This window comes from Thamnophis sirtalis, unplaced genomic scaffold (assembly GCF_051295495.1).
Source record: "Thamnophis sirtalis isolate CommonGarterSnake01/CBP01778 unplaced genomic scaffold, rThaSir2_p1.2 scaffold_5, whole genome shotgun sequence".
Classification (NCBI taxonomy): Eukaryota; Metazoa; Chordata; class Lepidosauria; order Squamata; family Natricidae; genus Thamnophis; species Thamnophis sirtalis.
In genome coordinates this window covers 104,023,666-104,036,055 of record NW_028261385.1, presented here as the reverse complement: position 1 = coordinate 104,036,055, position 12,390 = coordinate 104,023,666, and the positions used below count along the sequence as shown (strand labels likewise).

The 12,390-nt window shown below is 35.8% G+C and overlaps 1 protein-coding gene across 2 annotated transcripts in view; it reads right to left on the bottom strand.

Moving 5' to 3' along the window:
* TNKS (tankyrase) overlaps positions 1-10,938 on the bottom strand; it is a 98,901-nt gene extending 87,963 nt beyond the window's left edge. Inside the window, exons 1-3 of one of the 2 annotated variants that reach the window (XM_087716379.1) lie at positions 10,368-10,938; positions 6,253-6,477; positions 704-799 (exon numbers count right to left, since the gene is read on the bottom strand). In XM_087716379.1, the coding sequence (XP_087572505.1) occupies positions 704-799; positions 6,253-6,477; positions 10,368-10,923 (877 nt within the window). In that variant the 5' untranslated portion in view covers positions 10,924-10,938. Of the gene's footprint in view, positions 1-703; positions 800-6,252; positions 6,478-10,367 lie in introns of those variants that run through there. The other variant, XM_087716380.1, reaches the window with a different exon arrangement.
* Positions 10,939-12,390: the final 1,452 nt, after the last annotated feature.

The following is a 12,390-nucleotide window of genomic DNA, read 5'->3' as shown; positions in this document are numbered from 1 at the left end:
TGAACACACGGGGCTCCTCCCAGTCGACAAAGAAACAGGACTAGGCCCATAAAACTTCAATGGTATTACATGCTTGGCCCAAAGTCAAAATGGGAAAGTAAATATCATCAATATATTGATGACATTAGAACTTGTGTTGAAAGATGGCCTCACCCAGGGCTTCATGAAATTTTTTGAGAGCTTCTTGCAGAAAGAAAAGAGCCCTGATCGCTATGGTACCCCACAATTAAGGAGTAATGAAATGGACTTTTCCCTTATCATCACCAATTTGAATCAACAAGAAGCAAAACTACTGCAACTCACAGTCTTCCACTCCCAACCCAGGAAAGCCCAGGATATAGTAATATGGAAAGACACTAAGATGTCTTAGACACAACAGATGAGGGTTGTACTCACATCACAGACGTATCCACATGTGCAATTAATGTCATTTCTGTACAATTCTGTGTCATTTCCATCCTAAACCTTTGCAGATTTCTTAAAGAGTACTTATAGTTATGTAAACTTTAACCAAAATCATTAAATTACAAGTTCCAAGTCCTATCATATGCCTAAAAGTAAGCACAATAAGCAAAGTAAATTTTGATCCCTTAATAGCACATACAGTAAATCAACACATACAGTGTTCTGTTTTTATCCCAGGAAATCTAGACAGAACTTTAGAAGGCTAATTATATGTGACATAACAATCATATATACTCACCAGTAAGTACAGCTTTTGCAGAAGGATCTGCAAGATCTAAAGCTGATTTTCCATCTGTATTCCGAATATTTGGATCAGCTCCATGTTGCAGCAGTACTGAATAAAGAAATAATAATAATTCTCAAACATTTGGCATATAGAATAAATGCAACTGCCAATAAAACATACACTGATCATGCTGCCAACAAAGATCATAATCCAGAAATCTGCTTTTGTTTATAATAGACTATTCAACTACTGATTAGTTTTTCCTCAAGGGTGAACATCCCTCCTTATATCACAGAACAGTTTAGACCCATAAATCTACTATTAGGCTGCAAATAAACTAATTATGGACAATAGATAAATGACATGAATGTACAGAGCACATTCTCTATCTCTTTAACTGATATTTGGTGTAAAGTTTCAAAAAGTATTTTGACATGAACACATCCACATAAATAAATTATTCATGAATTTCTTTGAATATTCCAATTTGGTCCCCAATATTTAGCCATCACTAATCTAGCTGCCATTATCAAATTTACAATCAATTCCTTTTTTGTTTCATTTATATCCTGTTTTTCCACCAGCAACAGAAATGCAATCCTCAGTGAAATCTCTAAATTTACATTCAAGTGTTCTAATTTCTCTGAGCACCATGTCCCATATTTTTGTGCGCTATCATAATCCCACCACATGTTTATATGTTCCAACCTCTTTTTTGCACCTCCAACAAATATTTGTATATTTATCATCTATTTGATTTAATTTATATGGCATTAGGTACCACCTCTATATCACTTTATATCCATTTTCCTTAACTCTTAACTAAATATAAGTGCATATATTCTTATATACACTTCTGTTCTAAATATTTTTCCAATCATTATCATTTATTTCTCCTAAATTTGATTCCCAAATTAATTTTAAACCTTTTGCCTGTTCTAATTCAGTTAATATTCAATATATTTTCCCAGTTCTTCCTTTACCTATATATTCTTCAGTCACCTCACATTCTTTTATAATCATTTCAAATTTTGATAACTATATTTCTTCCACTTTTATCCATTTCTCTAATTGTATTAAATTCAACCAATTTAATTTAATATCTGATAAAACGGTCTTTAGTTGTTAAAGGAGAAATTCCGGCCATTAACTGGTATCTCCATTTGTTCCATAATTCTATCATTTAAAAAAAAAGAGATAATGAATCCTCCTAGCATTTTTTAAAATATCCTTTTTAAACCAATATGTTTCTATAGAATTACCTATTTCCTTTAATTATTTTAACTCTACATTCCTCCATCTCTAGTCAATGCTATAATATCTGGGGCCACCTTTAATTGATTCGCTACCCAGTAATTTCTATCATTTGGAAGACCCAGCCCACTATTTTTAATGGTTCATACTGTAATGCTTTACTTATTCTTGCTCTTCTACCTCCATTAGAATACGCCTCCAGCAATCTCTGTATTTGCTTTAATTCTTGATCCGAAAATTTAATTGGGATCATCCAAAACAAAAAATGAATTTTTGGTAAAAACTTCATTTTTATCATTGAAGTTCTTCTAAACAATGATAATTTTACTTTCTCATATTTATTTATTTTATCTTTTATATCTTCATTTAACTTTTCATAGTGCATTTTCTTTAACTCTTGAATATTTTGGGGGTGTCAATACCTAAATATTTAATGCTATCTACTATTTTTAATTTATATTTTCCTTTCAATTTTTTAATTCAATTATTCAATTTTCAATACATCCACTTCTTCTTTACTATGGTTATATAAAATCATTTCTGATTTTCCCCAGTTTATTTGTAATCCAATATATTTCCCAAATTCATTCAGGTGTAAATGCTCTATAATAACTACAGGATTTTGAAATGTTAATAATATATTGTCTGCAAATAATATTTTAGGTTTTTTTTGAACACCAATTCCTTCAATCAATGAATCTTCCCTAATTGCATTTGCCAAAACCTCCATCAATGCAAACAAAACTGGGGATAAAGGGCAACCTGAGACAGGTAGTTGTTTATAGCAACATTAATTTTTAAAAAATGAACATATACTGCCTACATATTTCATTATTTCCACTTTAATAACCCCCATTCTTCATATAACATTATTCTGAGCAGGCTGCATAATCTTACTTTATTCTTTACCAAATGTACTAATTATTCAACTCAATGTTCCAATTAACAGAAAGTGAAATAAATCACATTGTAAGCTAAAAAAAATTTGGGGAAGCAAATTTTCTTCAATGTAATAAGTTGACACTAATATTTATGTAAAACCATTACATTCTTCAAAATATAACTGTAGATTTAAAAGCATCAGTTAAATTACCATTACAATATAAATTTTAAATTGATTATGTTTATCAAATAATTGTTTTGAAAAAATACTATATCCAATATATATCCCACTAAGAATGAGATGGGTGAATTTGGATAATAATGAATCTAATTTTTAAACATTCCAAGAATAACATATTTTGTTCACAGGCCTTTGTAGTAAAAACATTTCAGGAAGAAGTTGATACTAATTTTTGATGGAAAGCAATCTAAATAATTTATATATAGGTCAGGATCCTCCAATCTTTGGGCTGTGGCCGAGTACTGGGCTGAGGACCCTTTGGAATCAGGCTGTGGCTGGCAGGTATGAAGTGCACGGGCATGAAGCGCCACTCATACAAATGGAGCTTCGTGTGTGTGTGCACGCAAGTACCTGCCCCCCGCAGAAATGGAGCTGCCATTCACATGGAACTATTTCCTCTTCCTCTCTACTGGTCTGCAAAGTGGGAAAGGTTAGGGACCACCAATATAGGTAATCCTCAGGTTACAATGGCAATTGAGATGGGAATTGCCATTAACTAGCAATGAAGTCATAAAATGTGAATGTCACATGACTGCATCACTTAGAGATGATAATCCTAGCCATTATCAGAGGAACTCCAAGTCATGAAAACCTAGAAAATAAGGAGTGTCAGAGCTATAAATTTCTTATTTGTTTTTTAGTAAAAACACTGCACATATATTGCATTTTTGAGGAGTAGTGTTGCAATTTCATTTATTTACTTAATGACTGCTTGGACAAGTACCTATAGTTTTCTTGGCAAGACTTTAGAAACAATTTGCTATTGCCTGTTTCCTAGGGCTCAGAAAGAAGATGGGCCAAGATCACCTAATTGGCTTTGAAGATAAGTGGGATTAGAATTCCCAGCTTTCAGGTTTGTAACTTGGTGCCTTAACCACTGTAACAAACTGGCTGTCTGATAATATCTGTTATACATGCAGTATTGATGCAAGATTGATTGATAGAAATTAAATACATATTTTAGACTTAAATAACCTAGAAGCAATGTTGTATAATTATTTGAATGATGCACAGCAATGTGAAATTAATCTGATATACTCTTGGTACACTTGTCAGTTTTAATCAATATGCAATATAATTAAGTTTTTATTTAAAAAAATAGTTTTTGCATCAGAGAATGATTCAGTGAAATACTACGCATTTAATATCAAAAATATTAGTCTTAAAAACTATGTTTAGATCAATTGCAGACATATAAGGGCAGATTTGTTTCACAAAGAAGATCCTAAGAACACTGAAACTGCTTCTATAGGTAGTCCTTAGTTAATGACCATTTCTTCAGCGACTTTTCAGTGACTATTTAAAGTTATCACACGGCTGAACAACTTTGAGGACTATAGCTAGTCCTCAAAGTTGCAGCCATTGTAACAGTCCCAGAGATGTGATCACAATTCAGACGCTTGGCAACCAGCTTGCAATTAGAATTGTTACAATGTCCCATGATCATCATTTGCAACCTTCCCTGCCAGCTTCCAATTAACAAAGTCAATGGGTAAACTGGCAAGAAATTACAAATTGTGATTATGTAACATTTGTGCCTAATATCCATGTGGGATTTTGGCTAAAACAGCCATCATCATGTTGTGTTTTTTACAATTGTGTTGTTTAGTGATAGAGTTCCAAATTCCAATTACTGTCATTAACAGGCTGTACTATTATATAAAAGATATATTATAATTTAATGAAACTTGAGTCTGGATACCACTTTTATAACCTTTAACAACAGACATACACACACTTTTTTCTAAAAGCTAACCTTGTCGAAAAGTTTTTCTTCAACAGACGGGTGAAAAACATACTACTTCAGGATGCCCACATGCTGCCCAGGCTCCTTGCGCCCCACAACTTGACATAAAGTTTACATATCAGCAGATCATTGGGATCTCTCTTGTTTTTTTGAGGAAAGTGAGAATATCTGATTCAGGTTCTCACATTAAATATGGCAAGTTAGTTGAAAAATGGAAAAAGAATGGGAATAGCCAGTATCTATTTTGCACCTTGCTTTTGTCCTTTATTGTTCAAAATATAACAAAAAATGAAAGGCAGTGGATGTACTGGATGTTGAACTGGCACTTGGGTCAAGCCTCCCTCCCCTTAACCTTTCCTGTGGAAACTCAGGAAGGAAGGAAGGAAGGAAGGAAGGAAGGAAGGAAGGAAGGAAGGAAGGAAGGAAGGAAGGAAGGAGGAAATAATAAAAAAAGCATTATAAACTATAGAGGTATCATATTTTTCTATCTAATTTAATTGGTAGATGACCTCAAGAGTTCAGGTCTCAAACAACTCAACTATCTTCATGCAATTGTGTTTCCAAATTGATACTTTTGCTGCACTGTAATTTAAACTTAGAAATATTTTTTTATTGTAGCCTCAGATTTATCTTGTTTTAACTTTTTTACATCCAATACTGCTTTATAACTTCGGTTATAATACAAACAGTATTCCACTGTTATTTTATTATATTGTATTTTATGGTATGTTTTATATTTTATGATCTATGATTACAATTAAACTTACTGTACTTACTACTTGATTTATTTTAGAATGTTTCTGGTTACTTTGGGAAAAAACTGTCAAGTCAAGAATTTAATAATCAGTAAAGGAAATGACAATTATGTTTAATATCAAAACCTAACTGATATAAAGGTTAAATTACAATCAAATATATTTTTACATGGTTATGTAAAATGTGCATGTAATGTGCATGGTATGTGCATGTGCAATGTGCATGTGCATTATGTAATGTGCATGGTATGCACATTACTGTCTTATGATAATGGCAATTCAGCATCATAGGTACAAAACCTGCTGAAAACATTATAGAAAGTATTCTTAAATTTTACATATGGTAAGGATAGACAGCTATCTCTTATCTTACATTTAGAAAAGTTGTAAGTTATTCACAAATATTCTATTAATCAAATATCAAGATTTTTCATTCCACAGTTGACAGCATTTTATATTTAAATTAAATTTGGCAGTGCTGAATGTATTCATTGTTTTGGCTGATTAAGTTTCATTCTATTTCTATTTTTGTATTACACAGTAAAAACGATGGATTATGAGTTATAAAATGCAGTTAGATTATTTGTATAGATTACTCAATGGATTTTCTAAATGAGCTTTTGATACTTACCAATTTTTTAACATAAAAAAACAATTGTGTTTTGAAGAAAGCTTTACTTACCAATACACACATCTATCTTCCCTTTGATTGCAGCTTCATGAAGAGGGGTATAGTTCCAGTTGTCTCTGGCATTTGGTTCTGCTCCTTGACACAGCAAGAGGCTAACTACCTCAGCATGGCCAAAGGAACAGGCATTGTGAAGAGGTATCAGTCCACCATCATCACGAGCATGGACATTAGCTCCTGTTTGTAACAAGTGTTCCACAACATCCTTTCTTCCAAAACCTAGTGAAAAGAAATTGAATCAATGCAATATAGAATGCATAAATATTACCACTGTATATGGCACACAGGAGTATAAAACTCTAAAATAAATTTATAATTTACTGTATTTATAATTTACCCTGTTGCTAATATACTGCAAATATTATAGCACTTTGTTGGTTTTTTTAAAAAGTTTAGAAATGCCAATCCAAAAATATTTTAAACCTCTTTCTTGCTAAAATCCTTTTCCACAGCAAACGGTGTTAAAATATAGAAGATAATCTAATCTACTTTACTGGCCTGTTACTTTAATTCAGATCAAAACTTTCTAGAGTTGTTATCAACAGTTATATACCAAAATGCACATCTACAGTAATAATATCCAAACCAGGGTAGATAAAAAATGATTTTTTTTAAAAATAAAAAAAATGGATTTTAAAAATTTAAATTGGATTTTTTTTTATTTAAATTGGATTTTTTTTATTTTTACCAAATTTATTTTAATAAATGCTTTTGGAGTAAAAATCTATATAAAGATAGTTTTGTATTTAACATACATTAATAATTTAGTTTATTCAGCATGGAGCTTAGTTATATAGCATGAGGTTGTATATTCTGCAATATTGGGACTGTCGGTGAGTCAACAGCGGGGTCAGGAGGAGCTGCTGCAGGACAGAGATGACAGTTGCTCTTTAAAAATTATGTTTTAAATCGAGTTGATTTAAATCAAATCCACTCTGATCCAAACCAACTAATAAACAGATTTAAATCTACTTGCTATGTATCATTATTGTGTACAACAGAATTCAATTCCTTCAATCAAAACTTCAATAGCAACATAAATATTTCTATAAGACTCAAAGTATATATACAAAAATGAATAGAAATGTTATAACCACAAGTTGACACAAAAGCACTTATTGACATATCAAGTAATTTTCCAAATTCTCCTTTTACTCCAATTTAGAATTGGAGTAAAAAAAAATTCTTGATTCATTTTGAAAGTTATATTTTCTGTGCTTCATGAATGTTTGGGTTTTCTAATCACTTATGCAAATTAAAACAATATAATATAAAATAAAATAATGCTTGCTTCCTTGACTAATTTCTGGTTTATTTTATTCTCTCAGCTGCTTATTCCTACATCTCTGTAGAGTAAAGGTTCTGAAATCATGGGTTAGAATTACAGTGTAATCCTACATCATTTCTCACATCAAAGTCAAAAACACCATTTTACTGCTTGGTATTACCGGTATGAATCTAACCTAAGTCATGTCACTCCTGAATCTAATATTATTTATTCCTCTAAAATAATTTTTAATACAATGGCACTGCTGACTAGTGTCAGAAAATAATTCCCACATCAATGCCCTATTACTGAACCTATAATTATTTGATGCAGGCTGGGTGGAATTTCATGCAAATTATTGCAGGTGGGACTTAATCAATATTACATACAAACTGAGAGCATCATCTCCAATGCATTTATTATGTGTTCATGCCTTCAAGCCAGTTTTTGACTCCTAATGACTGCTTGGATAAGCAAGTCCCTGCAATTTTCTCAGAAAGGTATTTTGGAAGTGGTCTGCCATTGTCTCCTTTCTAGAATTGGAGGAAAGTGATTTTTCCAAGATTACCCAGCTGGCTTTGTGCCTAAGGAAGCACTAGAATTCAAGTCTCCCAGTTTTTAACCTGACAATCACTACATCAAACCGTCCCTCTTAATGCATCTATGCACCCCTATATAGTCAGGATAAACTATTAGGGCAACTAAACTACACTACGTTACTAGATAAATATTAGAACCTCCATAAAGTTTTTCTTTAAAATGCTGACAATCAGAAATATATGGCTAACAGGAAGGGAGATGATGGGAGTAATTTGAAATAGCTTAACCTCATTTTAATTTCTGCATCTCAGAAAAGCATCACAATTTTTTTAAAAGTTGTGGGATTTTACCAATAAATGGAGAACAGTTGGTTCTGGATAGTCTGCATTCAAATATAAACATGTGTTTTCCATATTGTTGGTCCACAGAGAAATAAATAGGAGGATTTTTTCCCAGTTATGTACCAAATGTGGTTGTGGAAATAATACTATATTTGTTTCATACTGACCAAAATGCCTTTCCAAGAGAATACTTGAAATAGCAGTTGAGGAGGGGGGGGGGGGTGTCTATTAAACTGATTTAAACATGTGACCTATCCTTTAAGTCCCTCTTTTGGAAACTTTAAAACATTTGCTATAATTATAAACAGTGCTTTTGAAAAGAGAAAACCATTATTTCTGTGCATATTGTGCCTCACATTTTATATAACAAAACTAAAAATGTCAGTTATGTAATCAACCAGTCTTTGAGCTAGCTCTTCAAAATCAACCATTCAATTCCATAAATAATTGTTTAAGTAAAATTATTCCAAGAATCACACTTTCAAGTTTTCTAATGCTTTTCTACTATTTTTGTCATTTGCTTTCTTGGAATGTGAAATCGCAAACGAATTAATTTCTCTTGTTACTTCATATTACATAGACCACTCAATGGAATAATTTCATATGCAATTGATTTTAGCAACTCTAATTCATGAAACTATACCACATGGTGTTTTCTGAGACAACATATAAAAATTTCTGGCAATGCATTTTCTGCATAATTAGAAGTTCATGTTACTGGACCTTTTATGAAAGCCATAGACTGAAAAACACAATATGAGGAGTGAGTCTTAGAAATAACTATTGCTAAATTGGGATTAAAATCCTAAAACACTCTACATCCCTTATTCTTTAAATGAATGCTGTAGTAAGGGATACAGGACCATTCACCTCCCCAGGAATGATTCTAAGTTATATAGAGAATCCTTTTCCAAGAATTCCTTCTCATCCTTATGAACTATACATTTCCTTATCAAGGGATCCATACAGAATGGGCATTCTCCAGCAGCCCTTCTGAGCCAAACCCTCATACTTTTCTTGGTTCCTTCACAATATTAACACAATGGCGGGATTCACATCATAGACCCATGAGGGCAAACCTATGGCACGCGTGCCAGAAGTGGCACACAGAGTCCGTTCTGTGGGCACAAGCGCTGTCTCCAGCCACTCTTCTGGTTTCCAGTGGTCTTCGCGGGAGCCAGAGCATCGGAAAACAGCCCAGAAAATAGCCAAAAAAGAGTTTTCCGGGTCATTTTTGGCCTGAAAAAGCCCCCAAAATAGCATGAAAACAGGCATGTGCGCGCCAGCCAGCTGGTCTTTGGTTTTCCAGTGTTCCAGTGCAGCAGGTGCACACATGTTCTGGTTTGGCCACTCGCTGCCGAAAAGGTTCGCCATCACTGTCACAGACTAAGCCAAAATCTGACCAATTAACTATTTTATGATTTAATACAATGTGCAAGCCTACATTGCTCTAACAGCATCGTCTTTCCCAATGCTTTGCTAAGAAAGCAACAGCAGACACAGCAGTTGCTCCCTCAAGATACATTATTTTACCCCTTCCCTGATTTATCTGTTTATCTCTTTCCTGACCCGCCCCAGAAAGAATGAAAAGCCTCCTACATTCTTCACTGGGCAGTACAAGACCCAGTCTGAGCAAGGCAAACCCTCTTTAACCCTCAGCAGAGCTCAGACAAAGCGCAGAGAGGATGGTTTCCACAGAGGGGACCTAAGTCATTTTGCTGCCTCCTATGCAAGACTTCTTCCCTTGCTCCATGCAGAGGATGGAAAGCCTGAAGCCAATTATGGCTTACTACCACCTCTTTCTTGGTCGAGGCAGTTGGGGCCATTGGCCTTAAGAGACCTTGCACGGTGGGCGGCTGTTTCTTCACCTCAGCTGTGGCAAAGCGTCCCAACCAAACGGCGGAGTCCGACGCTATACTTTGGAGCTCCCTCCCTACCCGCCCGCCCCACAGGACCCTCACCTGCCGCGAAATGTAAAGGGGTGGATTTCCGGCCGGCCATGTCTTTGGCGTTGACGTTGGTAGCATCCACCAAGCGCCTGACCCGGGTTACGTCCCCATTGCGGCAGGCCTCGAGCAGCTCCCGGAAAGCGCCGCTTCCCACGGGGGGAGGAAGGGGCTGCAACGGCGGAGGGGGCGGATCGGGGCTGTCGGGAGCAGCCGGGCTGGAGGCGGCAGAGGAGGAAGACGAAGACCCGGAGCTGCTGCTGCTGCTGGTGGTGGCGGCGCTGCTGGCCCCGGAGCCCGGCGGCGGCGGAGGCCCGGAGCTTTCGCAGGCGCTCTCTGGAGAAAAAGGCCTCTCCGTTCCCGCCGTCCCTTCCCGGCCGCTGTTGGCGGGGGCCTCGCCCTCAACTCCGGCCAGAGTGGGCCGCTGCTGAGAGGAAACTCCCGTGGGGGAAAGGTTGGGGCTGCGAGGCGGAGACACGGGCGCCTGGACTGAGTGATGACTTGGAGGGTGAGCGGGGTGATGATGATGATGCTGCTGCGAGCGACGCGACGACGATGATGCCGCCGCCATTTCCCCGCTCCGAGAGCGCTCTGGTCCTGTCACTGCGGCAACGGGGAAAGATTGCCCGCCCTCGCATCCGGCTCCGTGGAGCCAATCTTGGGACGGCGGGGCGGAAGTGACGTAAGGTCAGTGAGATGACGGAAGACGAAAGCGGAACTCTTTCCTCGGAGCGTCGGTGTTTTGTTTCTTTAGGAGTGAACTGTTGTATTGCTGGTGCTTTCAATTGAGTCCTCCGTTTGGCTTTCAAGAGAATAGTTTGTCGCTGCTTTCTTCAGCGGTTATTTTTTTCTCTCCTCGTCATAATTCTAATCTAGTGTTATTAACCAGATCTTGCCCAGTTTACAGTGGTGTTTGTTTTGTAAACCCTTTTGAATTTTCAATGTTTCTGCATAAACATAAAACTGAAAATGTGATCTGTTCTCCGCCCAAGTTCTAAAACTAGATTTAAAAAAAAACAGTTGAACAAAGGAGTTCAAAACACTAATTTATTGGTTCATTGAGGAAAATTATTTTAAATTATTTAAATTAAATTATTCTTAAATTATAATAAACTATTCTCCAAAGCACTAGAACGCAAGACAAGAAACAATGGCTAGCTAGTCTAGAAGACTTCCAAGGTCCTTTCCGGCTCTATTTATTCTACTATTCTAAATAATCCAGAGCTACATAATTACAAAAACGGGGATTTGAGACCAGACAAGACGGTTTATACAAGTACCTCAAAGTGAAATGGCAATTAGATTAGCATCTTCAGTGTTACAGTCACATTTTGACAGTGTTTTATTATTTAATAAATTCATTTAAAATACATTAAAGAATCCATTCGCATGTCTAAAGGAAAAGCGTTTGTTTGCTTTTTGGTTCTGTACTAAAACCTCAAAGTCTGCTTAACAATAAGGTGCTACATGAAACACTACATCTCATAAAACTATGAGGCATTCACAATTGGTTCAGTATTGGGGCATTACGTACCATAGTCTTAACTGACTCAAAAGAGGCTAGGGAAGAAAAACGTCTTGAAATATTTTTGTTTGGAAAAATACCTTAAAATATCTTTCAGACTGCGTGCCTTATTAAGAAATAAACTGTTCTCAATTGTGGTTACTCCCAAGTAAATAGAAGAGACCTTATCAGAATAGTAAGTTACTGAAATAACCACAAGGTGGCAATCGTGCATTTTTGAAATAAATTTATTCAACTATATATTCTGAGTCTTTTCTACTAAACTGTAGGATTTAGAAACATATTTTTAAAACCTGCAGAATTAGAATAAAGGTCCATTTAATACTGTTGGAAGAAATATCCTTCTGGGTTCAGTTTCAAGTGGGGAAAAAGACACTGGAAACATGGAGGCTGCTTGGAAAGATGGTTTAATGGTGGACAGGATCACATGGCTTGAGCTCCTAAACAGAAAAGGGGGATCACATACTTCCAGATGTTGGGTGAAGAAGAAAAAGAGACAGATGCTGAAAGTCC